General features: G+C 42.3%; 1 protein-coding gene across 1 annotated transcript in view; it reads left to right on the top strand.

Annotated features, from left to right (window-relative positions):
• The window catches only part of eif4e1c (eukaryotic translation initiation factor 4E family member 1c), a 37,478-nt gene extending 12,302 nt beyond the window's left edge, over positions 1-25,176 (top strand). The window contains exons 3-7 of the mRNA XM_052027332.1: positions 5,904-5,999; positions 8,600-8,663; positions 14,950-15,063; positions 18,720-18,859; positions 23,580-25,176. Of these exons, the coding sequence (XP_051883292.1) occupies positions 5,904-5,999; positions 8,600-8,663; positions 14,950-15,063; positions 18,720-18,859; positions 23,580-23,694 (529 nt within the window). The 3' untranslated portion in view covers positions 23,695-25,176. The remainder of the gene's footprint in view (positions 1-5,903; positions 6,000-8,599; positions 8,664-14,949; positions 15,064-18,719; positions 18,860-23,579) is intronic.
• The last annotated feature ends 455 nt before the right edge of the window (positions 25,177-25,631 follow it).

Below are 25,631 nucleotides of genomic sequence, written 5' to 3'. Positions count from 1 at the left end.
GTTAATGTAGACAAGTTCATGTGCACTGTGCCCCCTTTCCTGAAGTCAATGACCAGCTCTTTTGTTTTGCTGACATGACACTATGTCATTAAGCTCTCTATTGCCTTCCTGTATTCCAACTCATGGTTATTTGAAATACAGCCCATTACAGTAGTATCATCTGCAGACTTGTTGATGGATTTAGAGCAGAATCTGGCCATGCAGTCGTGAGTATATAGGGAGTAGAGTAGGGGGCTGAGGATGCAGCCTTGTGGGGCACCAGTGTTGGGAATAATCGTGCTGGAGGTGTTGCTTCCTATCCTTACCAATTGCGGGTGTTGGTCAGGAGGTCAAGGATCCCGTTGCAGAGTGGTGTTGAGTCCCAGGTCTCGGAGTTTGGTGATGAGTTTGCAGGCGGAGTTGTAGTCAATAAACAATAGTATAACATGGATGTCTTTACTGTCCATATGCTTCAGAGGTAAGTATAAAGCTAAAGAGATGACATTTACTGTAGAATTGAGCAGATTGTTAATGACTCCATCACTTTGAAGTCTGGATTTGTCCTTCTAAGCATACCTGAATTCTTTTCCACATTCAGATAGAGGGCAGATGTTCTAATTATTGGTGTGGCTTGGCTAGAGTTTACACTAGTTCTCAAACAGTGTTTAAGTACTGATATTTTCTCTGGTTCTGTTAGTTTTGCCTATCGATAGGGAGTAAATCAAATTGTGAAGACTGTCTGCTTTGAGGGCAAGGAGGAAAATTCTGGCTGAATATAGCTATGAATTCTTCAACTTTGCAAACATGTGCTTAGATATGTACTTGGAGGTGCCTCCTTCCTTCAAGACTGCAGAGCTGTGACCTGATCTGTTGCTAGTGAGATAATGCAGTCATACATTACAGAAACTGGTCCTTTGGCCCATGCTACCATCAAACACCCATCTGCACTAACATTTTTTTTTCCCCTTGTGCATTCCCATAAACTCCCCTTCCTTTCTCCCTTCTTTCTTCTTCCCTACCCCCCCCCCCCCCCCCCCCCCCACCAACCCCAATTCTTCTGCCTCCCAGTTGCACTAAGGGGAATTTAAAGTAACCAATTAACTGACCAAGGACATCTTTAGCAGAGGGAGCCAACAGAAGTGCTGAAGAGAAGCCTGCACAGTCACAGGATCCACACAGGCAGAATCCAAGGTCAGATTGAATGGGATTCTCTGGAGCTGTAAGGTAGTAGTGCTAACTGCTGCACCATTTTGCCTTTCTTATAATTCCTTGTGTTGTAGAAGGCAGCCATTCAGCCCATCAAGTTGATGCTGGTTCTCAAAGCAATCCCAGGAGTCCCATTCCCCCACCTATTTCCCCGTAACCTATTCTCTCCCATACAAATCTTGATTCTCTTGTCACCCACTGACACCAAGGTAAACTTATTGTGGTTAATTAACTAACCAGTCATATGGCAGTGGGAGGCAACTGCAGAAGCAACATTGGTCACAGGGAGAATGTGCAAACTCCATGCAGATAGCACTAAATATCAGGATCGAGCCCAGGTCACTGGAGCTATGAGGCTATCTTGCCACCCACTTGCTCTTAAAACTGCATCCATCACTTAATCAAAGCAGCATGCCAAGAGCTGGTTAACACGCGTAGTCCTGTGCACTGTTCCAGGTTGACATAGAACAGAACAGTACAGCACAGGAATGGGCCCTTCAGCCCATGATGTCTGTGCCAAACACAATGCCAAATTAAAGTAAATCTCTTCTACCTGCATGTGATTCGTATCCTTCCATTCCCTGCGTATTCATGTGTCTATCTAAAAGTTTCTCAAACGCAACTATTGTATCTGCTTCTACCACTACCCCTGGCAGCTGTTCCAGCCACCAACCACTCTGTATTTTTAAAAGAAACACAAAATAAACAAAAAAACTTGCCCTGCACATCTCCTTTAAACTTCCCTCTCACCGTAAATGCATGTCCATCTCATTTTTCGGTCTGCTTGGTGTCAGTCAGCCATGATCTTCTGCATTCATTGAACCAGAATTGATACTCTGGCTTGATTGTAATAACAGGGATATACTAGGTCAAGAGATCACAGATTGTGCTGGTGTGATTCCTGCTGATGATCCACAAAGCCCAGTTTGAAGACTACTCCATTTAGCATAATTTTGCTGCCTCATCACACAATGGCAGTATCCTTGGTGTGAAGCTGGACTTTGGACACTGCACAGTCCTAGTGGTGACACTTTTACCAGAGCTATTGTGGAGAGGTGCATCTGCAACACAGACCAGTGTGAATGAGGTTAAGAAGATTTATCCCCAGTGTATGTTTGCTCACTATTTTCTGCAGACCCAGGTTGGCAGCTATTTCTTCATGACTTGGTCATTTTGATCAAGGGAAGTGCTACCAAGCCACTCTTGTGGGACATTGAAGTATCCCACCCATTCTGTGCCTTTGCTACTTCTCGTGTTTCTTTCAAATATTGCTTAGTGTAAAGTGGCACTGATCAGCAGAGGAGAATGGTTGGTGGTAATTGGGAGGAAGTTTCCTTGCCCGTAGTTGACCTTGTACCTTCAGACTTTTGGATTCGATGTTGAGGATTCCCAGAGCTGCTGATACTCCTGCTTATTTACCACTCTACTCATACCTCTGGTGAGTCTCTCAACTGTGCTGAGGGCAACCTTTGCCTAGTCAGTATCAATGATTAGTTGATACTGAGTCATAGTCTCATATCGTGGAAATGGGCCCTTCAACCCACTGAGCTGGTGCCTCTTACAATGCCCAATTAAACTACAAACCTGTATATCTTTGGGATGTGGAGGGAAGCCCATGTAGTAATAGGGAGAACACGTAATGACCACACAGCACTGCAGATCAGGATTAAACCTAGGTTGCTGGAGCTGTGAGGAAGCAGGTCTGCTAGCATGATGTGATCTGTCCAGTTTTATGCTTTTTCTGTCTTAAGCAGTTTCAATACAACTGAGTTGCTTGGTGAGATGTTTGAGGGCAGTTAAGACGCAACTACATCTGTGAATGTGGAGTCACATTGGCTGGACTGGGTAACACAAAATGGCAGATTTCTGGTTATTTGGTGCTCATTGGCAACTAATCTGGAAATAAAAAAAATGTTACACCTGCTGTGGTGAGATTTGAACTTGTCTCCGATTTTAGTCCAGGCCTCTGGGTTACTTATCCTGTAACTTAACTACTGCACCATTCACCCCTTGAACAAGTATTGATTTTGATCCATTACTGCAAAATGCATCTCTCAACAGCTGAAAATGGGGGAAGTTGAAGTACACTATAATTTCTCAACATCTCCTTCGTTATTGTTCCCCATCTTAATTCTACTTGTCTTTCTTGCTGCATGCTTAAACTAGTTCAGTTCCAAAAGACATAATTGTAACCTTCTCCACACAAGTGCTATGTGCTGCTCCAAACCTCTGCATTCATTTTTTAAGAAAACCTTGATAAGTGAACACCAATGACGAAATTCTACACTGACAGCAGCTGATCTTCATACTGTATTCAATTAGTCTAGTTGCTGCATTTCTGGAAAATAGTCCAGATTAATGTCCAATACTTGGGTAACCAGGGAAAGATTTGGGGCCCATTGAGGTACTAAAGAATAATCTGTGTGTAGAGCCGGAGGAGACATGATGAGATCTTAAATGAATATTTTTCATCTGTACTCAGTGAGAAGGATATTTAGCTGGAGAATTCAGGAAGAGCAACAGTGATATTCTAGTACATGTTGGCCCAACTAAAAGGAGGAGGTATTAAGTGTCTTCGCAGTCTTAAAAATGGACAAATCCCTGGGTCTTGCTGAGATGTATTCAAGACTTGAGGGGCAAGGGAAGAGATTGCTTGGGCCCTAACGTAGATTTTTAAATCTGCCACGAATGAGGTGCCAGATGACTGAAGGACAAGAGGAGCAGCAGGGATAAGCCTGTTAACTACAGGCATGTGAAATTAATGTGGATGATAGGTTAGTGGAAAAAATCCTGAGGGATAGGATTGATCTGCACATGGAAGGGCAGGAATTAATCAAAAATGGTCAGTGTGGCTTTGTGGTGGGGGTCGGAGAGATCCTGTCTAACCAATTAGATTGAAATTTTTCATGAGGGTAGTTGATATAGTCCATGAACTCTTGGGTCCCACATGGGGACTGGTCCAAAAGGTTACTCTCAGGATCCAAGACAATTCGGCAGAATTGGCTTAGTGATAGGATGCAGAAGGTGATGTTGGGGGGGTTCTTTTATTGATTGGCAGCCTGGGACAGGTGTATATCATGGGGATTGGTGCTGGAACTCTTACTGTTTGTCATGTTCATTATCGATTTGGATGTGATTGTAGGAAGTATGTAACTAAGTTTGCAGATTCATGAAAGTTGGTGGTGTTGAAAGTGGACAGCACAGCAGTGTAGCGGTTAGCATAATGCTATTACAGCGCCAGTGACCCAAGTTCAATTCCTGCCACTGTCTGTAAGGAGTTTGTATGTTCTCCCCGTGACTGCGTGGGTTTCTTCCGGGTGCTCTGGTTTCCTCCTACATTCCAAAGACATACGGGTTAGGAAGTTGTGGGCATGCTATGTTGGTGCTGGAAGTGTAGTGACGCTTGCAGGCTGCCCCCAGAACATTCTACGCAAAGATGCATTTCACTGTGTGTTTTGATGTACATATGACCAATAAAGAAATCTTATGATCGTGGGCTACAGGAAGATATTGATCAATTGGTAAAGTAGGCAGAGCAATGGCAAATGGATTTTAATCCTGATAAGTGCAAGCTGATCCCCTTTGGGTGAACTAATGAGACAAGGAGACTATCCACAATGGTAGGGCCTGAGAGAGAGAGTATTGAGGAACAGAGGGATCTCTGTACAAGTCCAAGAATCTTTAAAGTTTGCAACACAGTTAAATTAAGTGGTGGAGAAAGTGTATAGGATACTTTCCTTCCTTAGGTGGGGCATTGAATACAAGAGCAGGGAGATTCTGGCACAACTTTATAAAACAATGGTTTGGCCACAGTTGACGTCCAGTGTGCAGTTCTTGTCACCTTGCCATATGGAGGCTGCAGAGGAGATGTAGTGGGATGTTGCCTGAAATGGAGCATTTCACTTAGACTGGATAGATTGGAATTGTTTTCCTTGGAGCAGAGGTGGCTGTGGAGTGACCTGGTTGTGGTATATAAAATTGAGGGGCACAGAATGGGTAGATGATAGGAAAGTTTTCTCCATAAGTGTCAAAAACTAGAGGACATATATTTAGGGTAAGGGTAAGTTTGGAGGGAATCTGACTTTTTTTTCCACCAAGTGTTGATTGTGATCTGCAATGCACTGCCTGAGTAGATGGTAGAAGCAGGTAAGCAGAACATCTATTTGCCTTGGCAATTCAAGATATAGAAGGTTATGGGCCAAGTGCTGGTAAATTGGATTGTCAGCATGCTAATGTTGGGTTGTTGGACCTGTTACTCTGCTGTATGAATCTATGAATGCTGGCAAAACAGTTGAGGGACTCTTCATGATTAATACTGCAAAGCACTAAAATGTGTAAAATTGTAGTGGCATAAATGTGGAGTTTGGAATTTTCTCTGAGGAATGTTGAAATTAATTTTAATTAATTTTGATAGTAAGTATCGGTGGATTAAGTATATTAAAAAAAATTTGCTGCTTGGTTAGGTCTCTTCCTCTGATTCATGAGCATTGCAAGACTTGTTTTCTTTCTCACATGTTATTGAAATTCTAATTTTTCTGTATGTGTATTCCAATGCAAGTGTGCCACAGGGTTGCCAACATTCAGAAAGAAGATTAACCCATCAAGGAAGTTATATTGTGTAAAGTAGAACATGTTCAAGATCTATTCTAATTCACAATATCATATGTTAAACCCACTTTTGTTCATGTGAGAAGTTCACTGTTTCTGCTCTATTATAGGTGGGCACTGTGGTATTTTAAAAATGACAAGACCAAAGGTTGGACAGAAAACTTGCGACTTATCGCTAAATTTGATACAGTTGAAGACTTCTGGGCGTAAGTATTTGCTTTGAGCTCTGGGTAGCAGGAGAACATGAAGTTCTAAGGTGCGTGTTGGTTATAGAATGCCACATGTGGGAGAGATCCCAGTCCGCTATGGATGTGATTATAAAAATGCTGGAACTTGGATCAAAAGGTTAATATTTTGGTTGATGATCTTTTATCAGAACTGGGAAAAGTTGGTAGGTTTTAACGTGGAGAAGGGGATGTGGAAGGAGAGAACGAAAGGGAAAGGCTATGATAAGATGGAAGATGGGAAAGATTAAATTACAAAGGGATAGTGCAAGGTGAAAAAGGAGGTTTGTGAGTTGTTCCCTGGGGGAAATCATAACTTTGGGTAAATTGGAATAGTGTGTGACAAGTCTCCTAGATACCAACAGTTCACACTGGCAAACTTCAAATGCTAGTTCACTAACGTGGGGCTCGTGCCAACAAACTGAAGAAAGAGTGCCAAGGTATCTAATCTATTTTGATCAATATAAATACAGGTGAACCCATATGGGGGGGGGTTGCATTCCTATAAAACAACTGTATTACAATTTTCCATATTGCAAAGCCATGTCATTTGTGCATGTGTCAAGAAATGCAAATTGGAGAAAAATTACTGTTTATATTTTTCACAGAAAATTCTGTTAGGGCAGATTTCTGTAACCCAGCCATATCACAGGAGTTGCCTGTACTATTTTCTCCCTGTTGATTAACTTGTTCTGATGTGCTGAGGAAATACCAAGAAGAGTGAGGTAGAGTATTGAGCATAGATATATTTCTTGCAAAGGTTCTGAAGAGGTGCACTTGAACAATCAATCGTACAATCCCTAACAGGTTTGATGGCAATCTTTAAATCTCTATCTTTGGTAAGGAATAAAGAAAGAAACCATCAATTTGCAATAAATAAGCTAAAAATTTGCTGTGGATAAAATGTTAGATAATTTCCTGTTTGGGAAGAATAATTTTGAGGTATGATAAAAGGGGACAAAGGACATAGGTAAGATGAAACAAAAACAGGAAATGCTGGAAAAACTAAGCAAATCCATGGTAGGAGAAAAGGTCAACTTTGGTCAGTGCAGCCTCACCAACATCTCGTACAACTGCAATATAACATCCCAACTTCAATACTCTATGCCCCAACAGATCAAGACAAGTGTGCTAAAAGCTGTCTTCACCATCCTGTCTACCTGTAACATCACTTTCAGGGAACCCTGCACTTGTACTCTGAGGTCCCTCTGTTCTACGACGAAGTAAATGGTCCGTGTTACTAGGGAGGATTTTAAACTAGGCTAGCAGGGGGTTGTGATCCAAAGCAGCAGTGTGGCAAATGGTAGGCTGGAAGTTGATAAAAATTCAGAAGACAAGACAGTAGCAGCATGGCAGGGACTAAGGAAAAACTGTTGGATTAAATTGCATTTGTATCGTTGCAAGAGACCTGGCTGGCAAGGCAGATAAACTTGGGGCATGGATAGGTATGTGGGACTGGGATATTATAGCCATTACAGAAACAGGCTAAGGGAGGGACCAGACTAAATGTTACAGGTTCTATAGGTGGGGGGTGAGGAGGAGTTGCATTTTGATTGAGGAGAACATCACGGCAATAGTCCGAGATGAAGTTACTGAGGGATTGTCCAATGAGGCTTTATGGGTGGAGCTGAGAAATAAAAGGGGATGATCCTCTTGTTGGGATTGTACTATAAGCCTCCTAATAGTCAACAGGAATTAGAGGAACAAATATGCAGGGAGATTGCAGAAAGTTGCAAGAATAATAAGGTTATCAAAGTTGGGGATTTTAACTTTTCCAATTATAGACTGCAACTGCCATAGTGCTAAGGGCTTGGATGGGGTGAAATTTAATGTGTTCAGGAAAGTTTCCTCAGGCAATAGAGAGAGGGGGGAGAAAAAACGGCTAGGAAAGGGAAGAAGCATGGTGTGGGGGGGGGTTGCAGGTTACCTAAAGTGGGAGAATTCAGTATTCATGCTGTTAGACTGCAAGGTTCCAAGACAGAAAATGAGGTGCTGTTCCTCCAGTTTGCGCTTGGAATTCTCCTGGCAGTGGAGGAGGTAGAGGACTGTCATATCAGTGATAGTGTAGGAGGGGGAGTTGAAGTGACTGGTGATGGGAAGATACAGGTTACGGACAGAATGCAGGTGTTCTGCAAAAAGGTCAACTAGTCTGCATTTGGTCTCACCAATGTAGCGGAGGCCACCATGCTGCTTCTCCTCTTCCCCTTCCTAGCCCTTTTTTTCCCTCTCTTCTTGCCTTTTACCCATCCCCTGGTGAATCTGCTCTCCCCTCCTCCCCCACACCTGCCTATCACTATCTCTTACCTGCATCTATCTATCACCACCCTGTGCCCACCCCACCTCCCCTCTTTTGTCCACCTATCACTGCTCTGCTTTTCCCTCCTATACATTGGGCTTCTCCTTTTCCAATCTTCAGTCCTGAAGAAGGGTCCTGACCCGAAAGGTTGACTGCCTGCTTTCCTCCATGGATGCTGCCTGCCCTGCTGAGTTCCTCCAGCATCATCGTGTTTTTCATCCCAAGCTGAGATGATGTTTTTCCAAGGATTTGTGCATTAAATCTGGTCTTGTTTCCTTTTCTGCAGGTTATATAATCATATACAACAACCAAGTAAACTGCTGTTCGGGTGTGATTATTGTTTGTTTAAGGTAAGGTATCAAATTTTACTGGAAAAATACAACAGCTCTGTAACCTTTACTTGTTGATTGCGATCTGAGTCATATGCAAATTTTGAGGTATGGACTGATAAAAGGGGATAAAGAACATGGATAGGATGAAGCAAAAGCAGAAAATGCTGGGGAAAAGCTCAGCAAGTTGGGTAGGATCCGTGGAATGGGAAACGCAACATTTCGGATCGGTGACCTTTTGTCAGAACAGAGAAAGTGAGATGCAAGTAGGTTTTCAGTAGGAGGGGATGTGTGTAGAACAATTGGAGTGTCTGATAGGATGAATTGAAATGGCTTAATGGGAACAGTTATAGCACAATAAGCTATCAGGTCTGTATAATAAGCTGTTAATGATAAGGTGGTTGGACTTGCCAACAGGCTAGACTTGTGCATGTTGGAGAAGAGGGGAAAAAAAACAAAATGGATAATTCCTGAAACTAAGCAGGTCGGGCAGCATCTTTGGAGAAAGAAAAAGTTAATATTTCAAATGAAGGACCCTTCAGACCTGAGAAACAGAAATGCGTTAATCTGGGTATAATGTGGATGGTAGTACAGCATGGAAACGGACCACCAAGTCTGTGCCAAATGTGATGGCAATGTAACTAATCCCATCTACCTGCACATGGTCCGTATCCCTCTATTCCCTGCCTGTTCATGTTTATCTAAATGCTTAAACATTGCTATCATATCTATTTCTCCCTCCCCAGCAGTGCATTCTAGGCACTACCACTGTGTGTGTGTGTGTGGGGGGTGGGAAATTGCGTTGCGCATCTCCTGTAAACCTTCCCTCTCTGTGAGAGCAAATTCCTGAGAGTAAATTTTATTCTGTATCTCAAATTTTTGGGTAGTGAATTCTGTAAGGGCAAATTTCTGTAACCCAGGTGGCCATAACATGGGCGTTGCCTGAACATAAAACATTTGTTACATGAGAGATGGAATTCACCGCACAAAAACTAATCAATAGGTGTAATCCAATAGCCATTGCAGAAACAGAGCCTATTTTAGATCTAGTATTAAAACATGAGAAAGGGTTAATTAACCTTGTAATTAGAAACAAGGAAAATGGGAGCATGTATAGACCATTCAGCTCTTGCTTTTGCTCACTGCTATTCAAAGTAATCGTGGAAGGTGATGTATCTCAATACTATATTCCTAGTCTCTCCCCAAAATCTGCTTTTATTGTCCAGAAAATCTATCTATTTCTTGAAGTGCGTGCAATGAGTTGATCCTCCCCAGCCATTAGACAGTCCCACAGTTTCACTACTTTAAATGAAGAAGTTTTTTATTGTCTCAGACATAAACGTCTTGCATGCTGCCATGAAACTGTGGAACTATTATTCCAGACTCCTCCTTCCCTCTCACCATCAGCCATGAAAAACTTCCTGCATCCAGCCTGTCAGGCATGTAAGAATTTTGTTTAATTTGATGAGATCTGCTCTCCTAAAAGCAACTGAATACAATCCAGTCTTGTATAACAATCTTGCCATATCAGGAATCCAGATCTAGTCATTGGCAAATATATCTTTGGATATTTGACATTAAAAGCCTGGGGGAAAACCATGCTGGCTATCTATTCATAATTTTATAGACTCCTGTCAGATCTCCACTCAGCTTCTGCCACTCCAGAGAGAATGACCTGAGTTTGTCCAGCCTCTCCTTTATAGCACATGCCCTGTAATCCGGGCAGCATCCTGGTAAACCTCTTCTGCACCCTCTCTAAAGCCTCCACCTCCTTCCAATAATGGGGTGACAGAACTGCGCACAGTTCTCCATGTGTGGCCTAACCAGAGTTTTATAAAGCTGCAACTTAACTTCCTGACTCTCGAACTCAATGTCTTACTTAATAAAGGCAAATGTGCCATTTGCTGCCTTACCACTTGTGCAGCCACTTTTGGGGAGCTGTGGACTTGGACCACAAGATCCCACTGTTCATCAACACTTAAGGGTACTGCCATTAACTGTGTACTTTCCCTTCACATTTGATCTTCCAAAGTGCAACATCTCACATTTGGCTGGTTTAAACTCCATATGCCATTTCTCTGCCCATAGTCTGCAATTGAACTGTATCCCACTGTATCCTTTGGAAATCTACACTATCTACAAGGCCAATCTTTACATTGTCTGGGAACTTACAACCCACCCATCCAAGTTTTCATCCAAGGCACATATATCACAAACAGCAGATGTCCTAGTACGGATGCCTGCAGAACACTAGTCACAGACCTCCAGCCGGAAGAAGGCCCATCAACCACTATCCTTGGTCTTTTGTGGGCAAGCCAATTGAGTCCAAATGGCCAGGGAACAGTGGATCCCATGCGTCTTAATTTTCTGGCTGAGCCTATACGAGAAACCTTATTGAATGCCTTACTGAGATCCATGTTGACAACATTCACTGCTCTACCTTCATTGATCACCTTTGTCACCACCTCCGAAAAACTAAATCAAGTTAGTAAGACATGACTTGCCCCGCACAAAGCGATGCTGACTGTCCCTGATTAGACATTGTTTTTCCAAATGCTCATAAACCCTATCTCTAATCATCACAGATAAGTGTTTTGATGAGGTCATCACACCTAAGGTGCAGGCAGCAGATAATTGGGTGACCACCAGGAAAGATCGAGGAAGCAGGCAAACAATTCAGGATTCCCCTGTGGCCATTCCCCTCAGCCACAAGTATATTCTGCTGGGGGGTGACCTATCGGGGCACAGTAGACAGGTCAGTGGCACTATGACTAGCTCCGAGGCTCAGCAAGGAAGATGAAATCAGGCAAAGCAACAGTGATAGGAGACTCAATAGTTCGGGGGACAGACAGGAGATTCTGTGGCCACAAAAGAGACACCAGGATGTTGTTGCCTCCTGGGTGCCAGGATTGAGGATGTCTGAATGGCTGCAGAATATTCTCAAGGGGGAGGGTGATCTGCCAGAGGTCATGGTGCACATAGACACCAACAACATAAGTAGGAAGGGGGAATGAGGTCCTGTGCTGTGAGTTCCTAGATTACTGCCAGTGCCATCTGCTTAGGGTAGGAATAGAAAGATAGAGCAGATGAATGTGTGCCTGACTAACTGGTGCAGGTGGCAGGGTTTCAGATTCTTGGGTCACTGGTACTTCTTCTGGGGCAGGGGCGACCTGTACAAGAGGGACGGGGATGCACCTTAACTGGAGGGGAACGGATATCCTGGCTGGGAGGTTCGCTTGTGCTACGTTGGAGGTTTTAAACTAGTTTGGCAGGGGAATGGAAACCAGAGCACCAGGTCAGAAAGTGGAGGGATTGAGGGGAAGATAGATGTCATAACCAGCAAGTCTGTAAGGAAGGATGGACAGGAGCAAGGTAACAGACTCGATGGAACAGGTGGGTTGAAGTGTGTTTATATTAATCCTAGTACTATTGAGGGTAAGGGTTACGAACTTGGAGCATGGGTCAGTACATGGAACTGTGATGTTGTGGCCATACATAGAGACTTGGTTGAGAGAGGGACAGGCGTGGATGCTTAATGTTCCAGGGTTTTGATCTTGGAAAAGAGTGGCAGGTAAAAGTGTGGGGGGAGTTGCACTAATCAGGGAAAATATCATAGCTGCACTCAGAGGGGACATAATGAAGAGCTCATCCACTGAGTCTATATGGGTAGAGCTCAAAAACGAGAGGTGCAATCATTCTGGGATTATACTACAGACTGCCCAATAGCCACTGGGCCATTGAGGAATGGAAATGCACACAGATTATGGAAAGGTGCAAAAACAAGGGGTTGTTGTCATGGGTGACTTTTAACTTCCCCAGTATACACTGGGACCTCCTTAGTGCAAGAGGTTTTGTTGAGGCAGAGTTTATTAAGTATGTCGAAGAGGGTTTCTTAAATCAGGTAGATAGTCCAACTAGAGGAGGGGCCATTCTGGACCTGGTGTTGGGAAATAAGCCTGGCCCACAGAAAGGTGACTGACCTTTCTATGGGAGAACATTTCAGAAACAGTGATTACAACTCCAAGTTTTAAGATGCCGATGAATAAGGATAACTATGGACCTTGCAAGAGAGTACTAAATTGAGGCAGGGCAAATTACAAGAGTCTTAGGCAGGAATTTGGGAGAGTTAATTGGGAACAGCTGTTTTTGTGCAAGTCTACATCTGATGTGGAGGGTGTTTAAAGACTAACTGCACAAAGTACAGGACAAATGTGTTCCAATAAGAAGGACAAAGATGGCAAAGTAAGGGAACCATGGATTACGAGAGAGGTGGTGAATTTAGTCGAGAAGTAAAAGTAAGGTTTAGGAAGCTAAAATTAAAGAGCCCTTGAGGATTATAAAGAAGCTAGAAAAGGACTCAAAGGGAATTAGAGCCAGGAGAGGCCATGAAAAGTCCTTGGCAAGTAGGATTAAAGAGAATCCTAAGGCATTCTATACATACAGCAAGAGCATAATTGGGGAGATGGTAGGATCACTCAAGGATAAAGGAAGGAACATTGTGCTTGGAGGTGGAGGACATGGGCAAGGCCCTAAATGAGTACTTTGTGCTTGTATTCACCAAGGAGGATAGTGAGATCAGTGTAGAGCATGCTGATATGCTAGAGCTTTTTGAGATAGAAAAAGCTAGTGGTGGGTCTCTTGAAGAACATTAAGGTGGATGTCCCCAGGCCCTGATGGGATATACCCCAGGTTATTGAGAGGAAAAAGATGAGATTGCTGGGACCTTGACTGAGATCTTTGTGTCCCACTAGCCACAGGCGAGGTCCCAGAGGTGCCGAGTAGCTAACCTTGTTCAAGAAGGGAAATAAGGATAATCCTGGTAACTGTCGACCAGGTTGTCTCCCGTCAGTGGCAGGGAGGGTGTGGGGAAGATTGTTAGGGATAGGATGTATGTACTGTATGAGCATTTGGAAAACCGTGTCCTAATTAGGGACAGTCAGTATGACTCTGTGCAGAGCAAGTCATGTCTTGCCAACTTGAATTTTTTTTTGTTTTGAGGAGGTGACCATCAATTGATAAAAGTAGAGCACTGCATGTTGACTACATGAATTTTTGTAAGGTGTTTGACAAGATCCCACATGGTAGGCTCATCCAGAAGATTGAGATGCAGGGGATCCATGGTGACTTAGCTGTTTGGATTCAGATTTGGCTTGCCCATAGAAGACAGAGCTTAGTGGTGGATGGGACTAGTGTACTGCAGGGATCCATACTGCGACCTCTGCTGTTTGTGATGTTTATAAATGACTTGGATGAAAACATGGGTGGGTTATTAAGTTCCCAGACTATACAAAGATTAGTATTGTGGATAGTGTAGAAAATAGTTCAATGGTAGAGAAATGGCAGATGGAGTTTAATCCAGCACTTTGGAAGATCAAGCATAAAGGGAAAGTACACAGTTAATGGCAGGGTCCTTAATAGCATTGATGTACAGAAGGATCTTGTGGTTCAAGTCCATTGCTCCCTGAGAGTGGTTGCACAGGTTGATAGGATGGTAAAGAATGCATATGCTTGCATTTATTAGTTGAGGCAATGAGCTCAAGACTCAGGAAGTTATGTTGCGGCTTTGTAAAACACTGGTTACACCACATCTAGAATATTGCATTCATTTCTGGTCCCATGATCGGAAGGATGTGGAGGCTTTGGGGAGGGTGCAGAAGAGGTTTACCAGGATACTTACTGTCTGGATTAGAGGGCATGTGCAATAATGGCAGATCCATTTTTGCATTCTTAGCTTTTTGTTTCTTGCAAATTTACTCAAATGCAGTGAAGTTAGCATCTCCTGATTTTTTTTTTTGCTCTCCCCCAGAAACATTGTGATTAATATATATTTCAAAGCATGTCAGTTAATCATCTCAAATAAAGTGAGGTCTCTGGAATTGTCATTATTGGCTTATTGAAGCCTGCCTTTTCTGTGCAACATTTGCCAGCAAAATTCACGATCGATGGACAAGAGTAATGATCCTTTTGGAACAGACATCAATTGTACTTGCTCACCTTCCTGAGATTGATACTTTATCCAGCAGCAAGGCTCAATCCTGTTGGGAGGAGGAGAGTCTGGAAGAAGGGAGTTAACCCTGTTTGATTGGGGAAGGGAGTTAACTCTTTTTAGCTTGGGATTTGTTGTGTGGGGCTTGTACATGAAGGTATCGGGAAGAACTGGGTCTCTGTGTGGGATGAATGTGGCTAGGGAAGAGAGGCAAATGGAGTTGTTTAAGGAATGGGGATGATGTCCAGAAAGTTTCTTTCAATGTCTTTGATAAAGCTGCATAATGTGTTGGATGAATATAATGCATTGTTTATTTAACAGGATGGTATTAAACCAATGTGGGAAGATGACAAGAATAAAAAAGGTGGAAGATGGCTAATGACGCTTAACAAGCAACAGAGACACAATGATCTGGACCGATACTGGCTGGAAACAGTAACTGCATTTCTCCTATATTGTGGATAGTTAACACTCTTGGGGTCCCAAGTCCTGAATGTTGCCATAGTGTGGATTTTAACAACTGATAAGCCCATCCATCTTGGTACTGCAACAACATGTCTGCTGCAGTTTGTTAATGGCATGGAATGCTGCAGCGTAGAAACTGACCATTTGTATTGACTGGTCTGTGCTTGACCTGAATTCTGCCTTCTACTTTTCATTTAATCATGTTGACATGTCTTACCTGTTTGTATAGCTTTTCTTAAAACACATCTCTACTCATCCCATCAACAAAACCTTAATGCAAGTTTCACATTATATCCAGTCTAGGGACATAAGAATTCAAAGCAAGAGTAGGCCTTTTGAATGTGCTCCATCATTTGATAAGGTCATTTGATCTGATTATTAACCTCAACACCTTCCTGCACAAACCCCCTTAACTTTCAATTTCCCTAAAATTTAACTCTGCCTTAAATATGTTGAATGTATCAGCATCCACAACTCTGACAGAAATTCCTTTTCATCTCATGCTTACATGTTGTACTGAGGCCATGCCCCCTAGTTCTCGATTTGTCCTCATTAGAGCATCAATCGTGACGAGACATCTCCAGAATCTAATTGAGATCGCCCCTTCTGATTTGAGTCCATGCTGGCTCCTAGCTGAGCAATCCAATCTATCCCTTTACCCTGTAACTTATTCTCTTGTGCATGGCCATCAACTTCTCTTCAGTTTATTTTGTTTGCCACTTACGGGAGGAAATGGGACCAAGTGGCAAAAACATAGATGGTGATGGAAAGAACATGCAAACTCCACACACAGCAGCTGAGGTCAGGATCAAACCCAGGTCTCCAGAGCTGAGGCAGCACTGCTAGCTGCTGTGCCACCCTGTCATATAAAACAACCCTTTCATCCCATGTTGCTTTCAAGAATAACCTTAAATAAGAACAGAACTCTGCACTGTTAACCAGAAGTGGTCTTTCCAGACAGAGCAAGACTTACCTGTGTCCTCAATGCAACATAGCCAGTATTCCATTTTGCCTAGCAATTACTTGCTGAATCTGTATACCAGTCATGTTTCTTGCATGAAAATAACCTGATCTCTATTAACAACAACATTCATCAGTCTCATAGAGCTTTAAACTGAATATAATTAGTTTCTTAGGTCATGAATATAAATTGTAAATAGTTGAGGCCTCAGCACTTACCTCTTTGGCACCCCACTTGTCTTGTGCAGTAAGCTTTTATGACACATTACTGAAAGTGTAAATCCAAAAATGCCACATCCATTGTTCTCCTTTTATCTATAACATTTTCATAGAATGTAGAAAATTTATGATCAGGCCATTTAATCCAATGTCATTAGACAGGGCCTGGCAAACATAGACTGGGAGTAGCTACTTGCAAGTAAATCTGCATTTGGAAAGTGGGAGTGTTTTAAAAATGAAATAAAGTTCAGGCCTGACTTGTTCCTGTAAGAGTGCAGGGTAAGGACAGCAGATTCTGGATGTTACAAGATATTGAAGGTTTGAGTTTTTTAATGAAGGAACTATATTGTAGGTATCGAGCACTAAAAATGGGATGCCTTTCAAAAATACAGAGAATGTAAGAAAGGTGCTTAATAAAGAAATTAGGAAGGCAAAGAGATCATGAAATATCACTGGTAGATAAGATTAAGGGAAATCCAAAGGCATTTATTAAGTATATTAAGAGCAATAGGATAACTTGGGGAAAGCAGGGCCCTTGAAAGACCATAGGAGCAAATTGTATATGGAGCCAGAAGATGTGGGATAGGTCTTAAATTCATGTGTATTCACCAAGGAGAATGACATTGTCCCAGCTTAAATATTCACTACAGTGAAGTATTAGAACACATTAAGATTAAAAAGGAGGCATTAGATGTCTTAGTGGATAAATCCCCAGGGCTTTATCCTGGCCTTCTATGCATGGCAGTAGTGGAAATTGCTGAAGATATTTCAATCTTTGCTGGCCACAGGTGAAGTGCCAGATGACTGCAAGAAGTCAAATGTACTTTTATTTTGAGAAGCGCAGGAGGGATAAGCCAGTTTTGGGAGTTTCCGGAATTGAGCTGAAGGGCCTGTTTCTGTGCTGTATATCTCTGCCTCTATAGGGGTAGGGCATACAGCATGAATGGTATGCCCCTAAGGAATATTGAGGAACAAAGAGATCATGGTGTACAAGTCCAAATTTCTGTGAAGGTGGCGAAGATGGCATTTGGCGTGCTTGCCTCATTTTCCGGGGCATTGTGTATAAGAGCAGGATGGTCTTAGTATAACTTTATAAAATATGGTTCAGCCACAGAATATTCTGTGCAGTTTTGGTCACTGCATCAGTAGGAAGAATGCAATTTTTTTCAAGAGAGTGCAGAGGAGGTTTGCACGTTGCCTGGGGTTTACGTTGTTTTCAGGGTGTAAGGTTGATAACCCAACAACACAATTGAAACATTTCTCCTTGAGCTGTGGTTTAACATGGGTTGTGTTAATATTAAAATATTAAGAGGAATAGATAGAGTACACAGCCAGCGCCTCTCTCCCAGGGCACCAATGCTCAATACAAGAGGGCATGGCTTTAAAGTAATGGGTGGGAAGTTCAAGGAAGATGTCAGAGGAAGGTTTTTTTTACCCAGAGAGTGGTTGGGACATGGAATGTGCTGCCTGGGGCAGTGGTGGAGGCAGGTACATTGGTCAAATTCAAGAGATTACTAGGTAAGAATATGGAGGAATTTAAAATAGAGGGATATGTGGGGGGGAAGGGGTTAGGTAGTCTTAGGCAAGGTTTAAAGGTCAGCACAACATTGTGGGCCGAAGGGCCTGTTTTGTGCTGTATTGTTCTATGGTATGTAGATATATGGAGAGTGGATGGACTGGGATTGTTTTTCTTGGAGCAGAGGAGGCTGGGGAGTATCTGATAAGAATTACGAGAGGCAGAGATGAGGTAGACTTTTATCATATGGCAGAGGTGTATATGACCTAAGGGCATAGGTTTAAGAAGAGATTTAGAGGGGATCCGAGAACTAACTCCTTCACCCAAAGGGTAGTTGAATCCGGACCATGCTGCTTGAGAAGGTGGTGGAGGAAGATCCTGTCACAATGTTTGAGGCATTTGGATGAGCAATTGCATCACTGAGGCATAGTAGGCTATGGGCCAAGTGCTGGTAAATTGGATTGGTATAGATGGGTACCAAAGGATCTGCTTCTGTGCTGTATGATTCTATGTATGTTTACTGGTAGAAAAAGAACAACCCAGCCTAGTTCCACTTTCCAGAACTAGATCCATGGCCTTGTCGGTTATGGCTCCTGAAGTACATATTTAAGCACTGCTTAAATGTGGTGAGGGTCATTCCCTGTACCATCTTTTTCAGGGTGCAAGGTCCAGATCCCAACCACACAGTGTAAACATTTCTCCTCAAACTGGTTTAACCAGTGTCGTATGCCATTATTGCATTTGGGATCATGTTTACTCAGTACTTGCCCTGGATATTCCATTGTTAATCATTTACGCGATTGATAGTAAAACAATTTCATGGCTGCATTGCTTATGGCCTATGTCTGCAGTAGGTTTGTGGCTTCTGGGGAATTATTAGATAAACCTTAATTCTATATTGTAATTTCTTTTTTCCTGTTCCCTGTACCAGCTTTTGTGTCTGATTGGCGAGGCCTTCGATGAGTATAGTGACGAGGTATGTGGAGCTGTTGTAAACGTCAGGCCGAAAGGTGACAAAATAGCAATCTGGACAGGAAACTGCCAAAACAGAGAAGCAGTTGTTTCTATAGGGTAAGTGCTGGTGTCACAATCTTCAATGTTAAAAGTTGGTGAACGATTCTGTTTCATCCTATGATTTAGTCTATTTTGTTTACTTCCCTCGTGTATGGGGACTTCTGAGATGTGTATAATTTGCATGAGGGTGTGAAAGTATTGAAATTTTCATTATGCATGTGAATTAAGTTTTTGAAGAATAGGATATAGAGCAGATGATTTCAATAGTTGGTGGGGTGTGAGGACAAATATCTTCAAATTGAAGGGAAATGAGAACAGTATGGTTGTGAAGAATAATTATCAGCACTGACTGGACTAACTAGCCTCTTTCCTGATGTAACTTCTGTATAATAATTTGCAATGTTCTCAAAGCCGTTTTGCTGCTGTGCAATTCCATATAACATTAATTGACAAATGACCCTTGTTCTACCATTTCTGTTTCTCCCTAGCAGATGTGATCGTAATGTTTAAGAGGCATTTAGACAGGCACATGAACAGGCAAGGGATTGGAGGATCTACACCACATGCCTGTTTGCATGTGGTGTAGGCCACATCTGGAGTATTAGTGGGCCATTGTGGGCCAAAGGGTCTGTTCCTGTGCTGTACTGTTCTATGATCTATGACTCAATGACCCAGTTCTCCAGAGGGCGAGTAGATTGCTCTTGATTCATTCACTTCCTGCTTGTCGGGAGTTTTTTAGAATCTGCTGGGGTTGAAGCTTGTTTGATTATTCTGACCATATCCTCGCTCACTGGAGGATAGTTCACAGATGCACTAATCTTATCAGTGAATTATGAGCAGGAGTTGGGTGAAGTATTTTCTTTCCTTCATCCTAGGACCCTTGCAAAAGCAGATCTGACTAGAAATGGGAACAGAAAGCCAGACCCCACTTACTCACCGTAGCTCATCGAGAATGATTGGCACACTGACTTCAACCGAACCCCTTGGAACGTAGAACATTACAGCACAGGAACAGGCCTTTCAGTCCATGATCTTGTGCCGAACTAATTAAACCAAGTAAATGTCTAACTAAACTAGTCTCTTCTGCCTACACAATATCCATATCCCTCCATTCCCTGCACATTCATGTGCCTAAGTAACTTTAAAATGCCTTTATCGTATTTGCCTCCACCACCACCCTTGGTAGCACATTCCAAGCATCCACCATTCTGTGCAAAGAAACTTGCCCCGCACATCTCCTTTGAGCTTGCCCCCTCACCTCAAATGCATGCCCTCTAGTATTAGACATTTTGATCCTGGGGGGGAAAGATACTGGCTGTCTACCCTATCTATACCTCCCATAATCTTTTAAACTTTTATCAGGTCTCCACTCAGCCTCTGCTGCTCCAAAGAAAACAACCCTAGTTAGTCCAACCTTTCCTGAAAGCACATGCTCTCTAATCCAGGCAGCATCCTGGTAAACCTCTTCTGCACCCTCTCCAAAGCCCCATCCTTCCTATAATAAGGCGACCAACATTGAATGCAATACTCCTGATGTGGCCTAACAAGAGTTTTATAAAGCTGCAACTTCCTGACTCTTGAACTCAATACCTCGACTAATAAAGGCAAGCATGCCATATGCCGCCTTTTAACACCTTATCAACCTATCCACCCACCTTCAGGGAGCTATGGACTTGGACCCCAAGATCCCTCTATGCATCAACACTTAAGGGTTCTGCCATTAACTGTGTACTGTCCCATTATGTTTGATCTTCCAAAGTGCAATACCTCACATTTGGCCAGATTAAACTCCATCTGCCATTTCTCTGCTCATATCTGCAACTGATCAATATCTTGCTGTATGCTTTGGCAGTCTTCTACACTATCCACAACACCACCAATCCTTCTATCGTCTGTGAACTACCTATCCATGTTTTCATCCAAGTCATTTGTATATATCACAAACAGTAGAGGTCCCGGTACAGATCCCACTAGTCACAGATCTCCAGCCTGAATAAGTCCCATAAGCCACTACTCTCTGTCTTCTATGGACAAGCTAATTCTGAATCCAAACTACCACGTCACAACCTTTCACCCCTCCTCTCTGTCTTCTATGGGCAAGCCAGTTCCGAATCCAAACTTGCAATTTACCCTGGATCCCATGCATCTTAATCAACCTACCATGAGCGATCTTGTCAAGCACCTTACTGAAGTCCATGTGGACAACGTCCACTGCCCTACCCTCATTACCTTCTCAAAATAACTAAAGTTTGTAAGACATGACCTGACCCGCACAAAGCCATGCTGACTATTCCTGATTAGCCCACATTCTTCCAAATGTGAATAAATCTTATCCCTAAGAATCCCCTCCAATGGCATCCCTACCACTGATGTGATTTCCTTCCCTACTTCCCTTGAAGGGAAAAACATTGGCTACTTTCCCGTCCTCAGACCTCATATGAGGCTAGAGAGGATACGAGGATCTTTGTCAAAACCCCAGCAATCTCCTCTCCTCTCTCTCAATAACCTGGGATATATCGCATCAGGCCCTGAAGATTTATCCACATTAATGCTCTTCAAGAGACCCATCACCATCTCCTTGATGTCAAAATGGCCTAACATATTAGAATATCCCACATTGATCTCACTATCCTCCATGTCCCCCTCCTTGGTGATTACCAATGCAAAGTAGTTATTTAGTACTTCAACATTCTTTCCTTTATCCTTTTGGCAGTCCTCCCCTCTCCCTAGTCTCCCTAGTAACCCTCTTGTTTTTAATGTACTAAACAAAATGCCTTGCAATTCTTTGTATCCTACTTGCCAAGGACATTTAAGGGCCCTTTTGGAGCTCCTAATTCCCTGTTTGAGTTCTTCCCAGCTTTCTTCATATTCCTCAAAAGCCCTGTCTGATTTCAGCTTCTTAAACCTTGCATATGCTTCCTTTTCATTAAATTTACAACTCCTCTCATCATCCATGGTTCCCCTACAATGTCATCTTTTTCCTTCTCTCTTAGTGGAACGTGCCTGTCCTAGATGTGCCAGATGTGGACTTGCCCAATTTGTTCTCCCAAGCTCCTGCCTAATAATGTTGTTATTTGCCCTGTCCCAAATAAATACTTTCCTTCTAGGTTCAGACTTGTCCTTATAACTAAAAACTTAAGGAGTTATGATCATTGTTTTCAGTTTGCTGCCCCACTGAAACATCAGTCACCTGGCCAGGATCGTTTCCCAATACAAGGTCCAGTGTGGCCCCTTTCCTGGCTGGATTATCTGCATACTGTGTCAAGGAATCCTCATAGATGCACCTAACAAATTCTGCTCTGTCTAAGCCTCTTGCACTAAAGGAAGTCCCAGTTGATATTGGGGAAGTTAAAATCACACACTACAACAACCCTATTGCTTTTGCATCTTTCCATATCTTTTCCTCTGTATCCTTCTGGCTATCAGTATAATCCCATCAGTAATTGCACCTTTCCTATTTTTAAGCTATACCCATATTGCCTCAGTGGATGAGCCCTCCTGTATGTCCTGTACAGCTGTGACATTATCCCTGATTGGTAATGTTGCAACTCCACCTCTTTGACCTGCCTCTCTATCACGTCTGAAGCATGGAAATCCTGGAATGTTGAGCTGCCAGTCTTGTCCCTCTCGCAACCATGACCATGACATCATGCATTGATCCAGGCTCTAACTTCATCTGCCTTGCCTCTCATACACCTTGCATTGAAATAAACACTTCAGCCCATCAGCCCCACCATTTCACACAAAGGGTGATGATATATGGAACAAGCTGTAAGAGGAAGCGGTAGAGGTGGGTACAATTACAACATTTAAAAGACATTTGGACAGGTACATGGATAGGAAAGGTTTAGAGGGATATGACCCAAAAGCAGACAAAGGTAGGCAACTTGGTCAGCAGGATGAGTTGAGCCAAAAGGCATGTATAATTCTATGGTTCCAATGATGATTCAAAGATGGATAGTGTAGGTTAAGGAAGAGGCAGAGCTCACAGTAATCCTATAGTAAAATTCTAGTAATCCTCTATACAACTGTTGAGAAATTCCAATGGTTTGGCATCTGGCTCACCAGGTTATTTACTGCATTCCCTTTTTGCCTCTTGATGTTCACTAGAAAATTTATTTAGATGTTATACAGTATTACAATAAAGTGAATTGAAGGTGTGGAGTATTAATAAAAATAACATCCCAAAATCCAGAAAATCTGCAAGATTGGAACTGCCAAAGTCCTGAGCATGTCAGGTTTCTGGAGTTCTGTGTGGGTGACATCATGTAGGTGGAACTAAATGAAGCCAAGCACTTCATTAGGAAAAACATAAGTACTGTAATTTTTTTTGTAATGGACAGATTGAAAGGTGTTGGTCCTGGTGTCCTTGTACATAGATCATGTGCAGACACCCAGCAAGTAATCGAGGCAAACTGAGGGCTTTTATTGCAAGAGGACTAGACTAAAGACATCAAGCTGCAATTAAATAGGGCACTTGTGACATTGTGTATGGGCCTGGTCTGCCTATGGAAGGATATTCATTTGATAGGAGTGTAACAAAGGTTCACTGAATTGTTGCCTGGATGGAATGATTGTTTTATGATGAGAGACTTAATAACCTGGGCACATCAAGAATTTAAAGAATGAAATCATCATCTGAAAGTAGCCTTCCACTGACTTGTTGATTTAGCTCCAAGTATTTCTTGTTTTGCCATGGGGCATATTTTAGCTGTCAGCGGTACTTCTGATTTTCACTTCATATTGATTTTTGTACTTTATTAAACATGTTTTGCAGGCAATTGTACAAAGAACGCTTAGGACTGTCTTTGAAAACTCTTATTGGGTACCAGTCACACGATGATACTTCTAGCAAAAGTGGATCTACAACAAAGAATCTGTTTTCAGTTTAAGGAACAGTCCTAAATGCAACAAACTTAAGATTCATCTGCTAATGTTTAAAAAAAACTTTGGATCGATCAATATATACTTGGAACAAGCAGAAGCGGAGCAAGCCACGTTCTGGGATTATCTTGCTGCTGATTGGATTTGGTTTCTATTGGCAAATGAAAGGAGAATGCAGAAAGTCTTAGCATTGGGTCTATAGAATTTTTCTCATTTTTAAGTCTCAAATTCAACAATAGTGGATGAACCAACTACACACTTTTCAGTTCTGATTGCTATTTCTAACCTATAACCAGCTTACAGAAGTTGGCAGCTGCTTGGTGTGTACAAATTACATTGCTCACTTCAATACAAAGGGCAAAGTCCAATGAATACTTTCCTAATATTTGGCAAGACTCTTGACATGCTGAGACCTATCTGGATTTTGGTTGGTGGAGGTGAGAGCAGTGTGTGTGTGTGTGTGTGTATACAACAAACAATAAATAACAAAATACTCCATGCCATAGTAAGGAAGTTGGTATGCTTGTGTCATTTTATTTCAAATGACATACAGTGTCTTGAATAAAGCATTCATTAAGTAATGGCCCTCTGCATGGAAACGAGTGCAATCTGACACAGCCACATCAGTAGTATTGTTTAACAAAATGGGGTGTACTTGTGCTAAACTGAGATTATTTCCCAGTCTGCCTAAACTCGGTATAAATGGGGGTTAAGTTGTGGTATGCTACACTAGTGGACCAGTGTGAGAAATGACTGGTTGCTCCTTGAAGATGGATCTGAATGCACGTTGGAAGCCAATGTTTAACATCTATGCCTCTCCCAGAAGTGTCTGTGGGAATGTACTGTTCATTTTTTTTACAGTTTGTGTTTTCATAGCAGTGTTAAATTATTTGAAATGCTATTGTAAGCAGCGTAGGAACTGGCAAAAACAGAAATGGTACTTTAAGCTTTAAGATTTCAAGTTGAATTCCAAGACTTATGGGCTGAAAGATATGGGGGCCAATCCATAGATCTCCAGGTGATAGCCCAACTTTTGCCTTTTCCTCATTTGCCCCTCTGCTTGTTTTCCTTTGCCCTGATGTGCTTTCTGCTGTTAAATTTTGTTAGAATTTCTTTTCCCTGCCTGTATTTTACTTCAGTTCCCAGAAACATTCCCACATTGTTCAATCTCCGGCCCTAATTTTCATCACTATTGCATTTTGAGGTGAACATGTTTGCATGCAGAACCATTCCTTAGAGAATATTTTCTAAAATATTGAACACTTCAAAGAATTGCTGTGAATTTAATTTGAAAGTTTTAAAGGGACTTTGAACAGTTATTTGAGATTCATTGGATTTGTATGGCTTTTCACAGTGGATGAAATCAAAATTAGGGATATTGCTGAAAGACAGGAAATTAGATGCTTTTAATATTCTCTGGTATTTTCTCATTTGGTATTGTGCATTGTGTGAATTCCAGAACCTGGTAATAAATGGCAACGTTGGAACTATTTGTGAATCATTTTGCTGTCGCCAGCTATTCTAGCCCTGTTGTTTCTTTTAAATGGATTATCTGATTTAAATGTTTGTGATTGAAACCTTTTATCTCTGTTTTGAGTCAGTAATTAATACCTTGCCCTAACAAATCTCTCAATTTTCAGTTTGGAGATTTCCAATTTACCCCCTTCACCCTACCCCCACCACAGATTGGCCTCACTGTGGCATTGGAGAAGGCTGAGGACAGATGAGTTGCTGTGGAAATGGGAGGAGTTGAACTTTCTGTGGCATGTCATTTCAAGATGACCATTGCGGACAGATCATAGGTGCAGCCACAAAGAGGCCAAGACACAAACTAGAAGAACAACAGGTCAGATTCCGCTTGGGCCCCCTACAGCCCAATGCTATGAACATTGAATTTTCCGATTTCAGGAAGTGCACAGCCCTGTTCGCCACAAACTACCACCAG

This window comes from Pristis pectinata, chromosome 12 (assembly GCF_009764475.1).
Source record: "Pristis pectinata isolate sPriPec2 chromosome 12, sPriPec2.1.pri, whole genome shotgun sequence".
In the NCBI taxonomy this organism is placed as follows: domain Eukaryota; kingdom Metazoa; phylum Chordata; class Chondrichthyes; order Rhinopristiformes; family Pristidae; genus Pristis; species Pristis pectinata.
The sequence above is the reverse complement of the archived record's forward strand: the minus strand, read 5'-3'. Positions and strand labels throughout refer to the sequence as shown.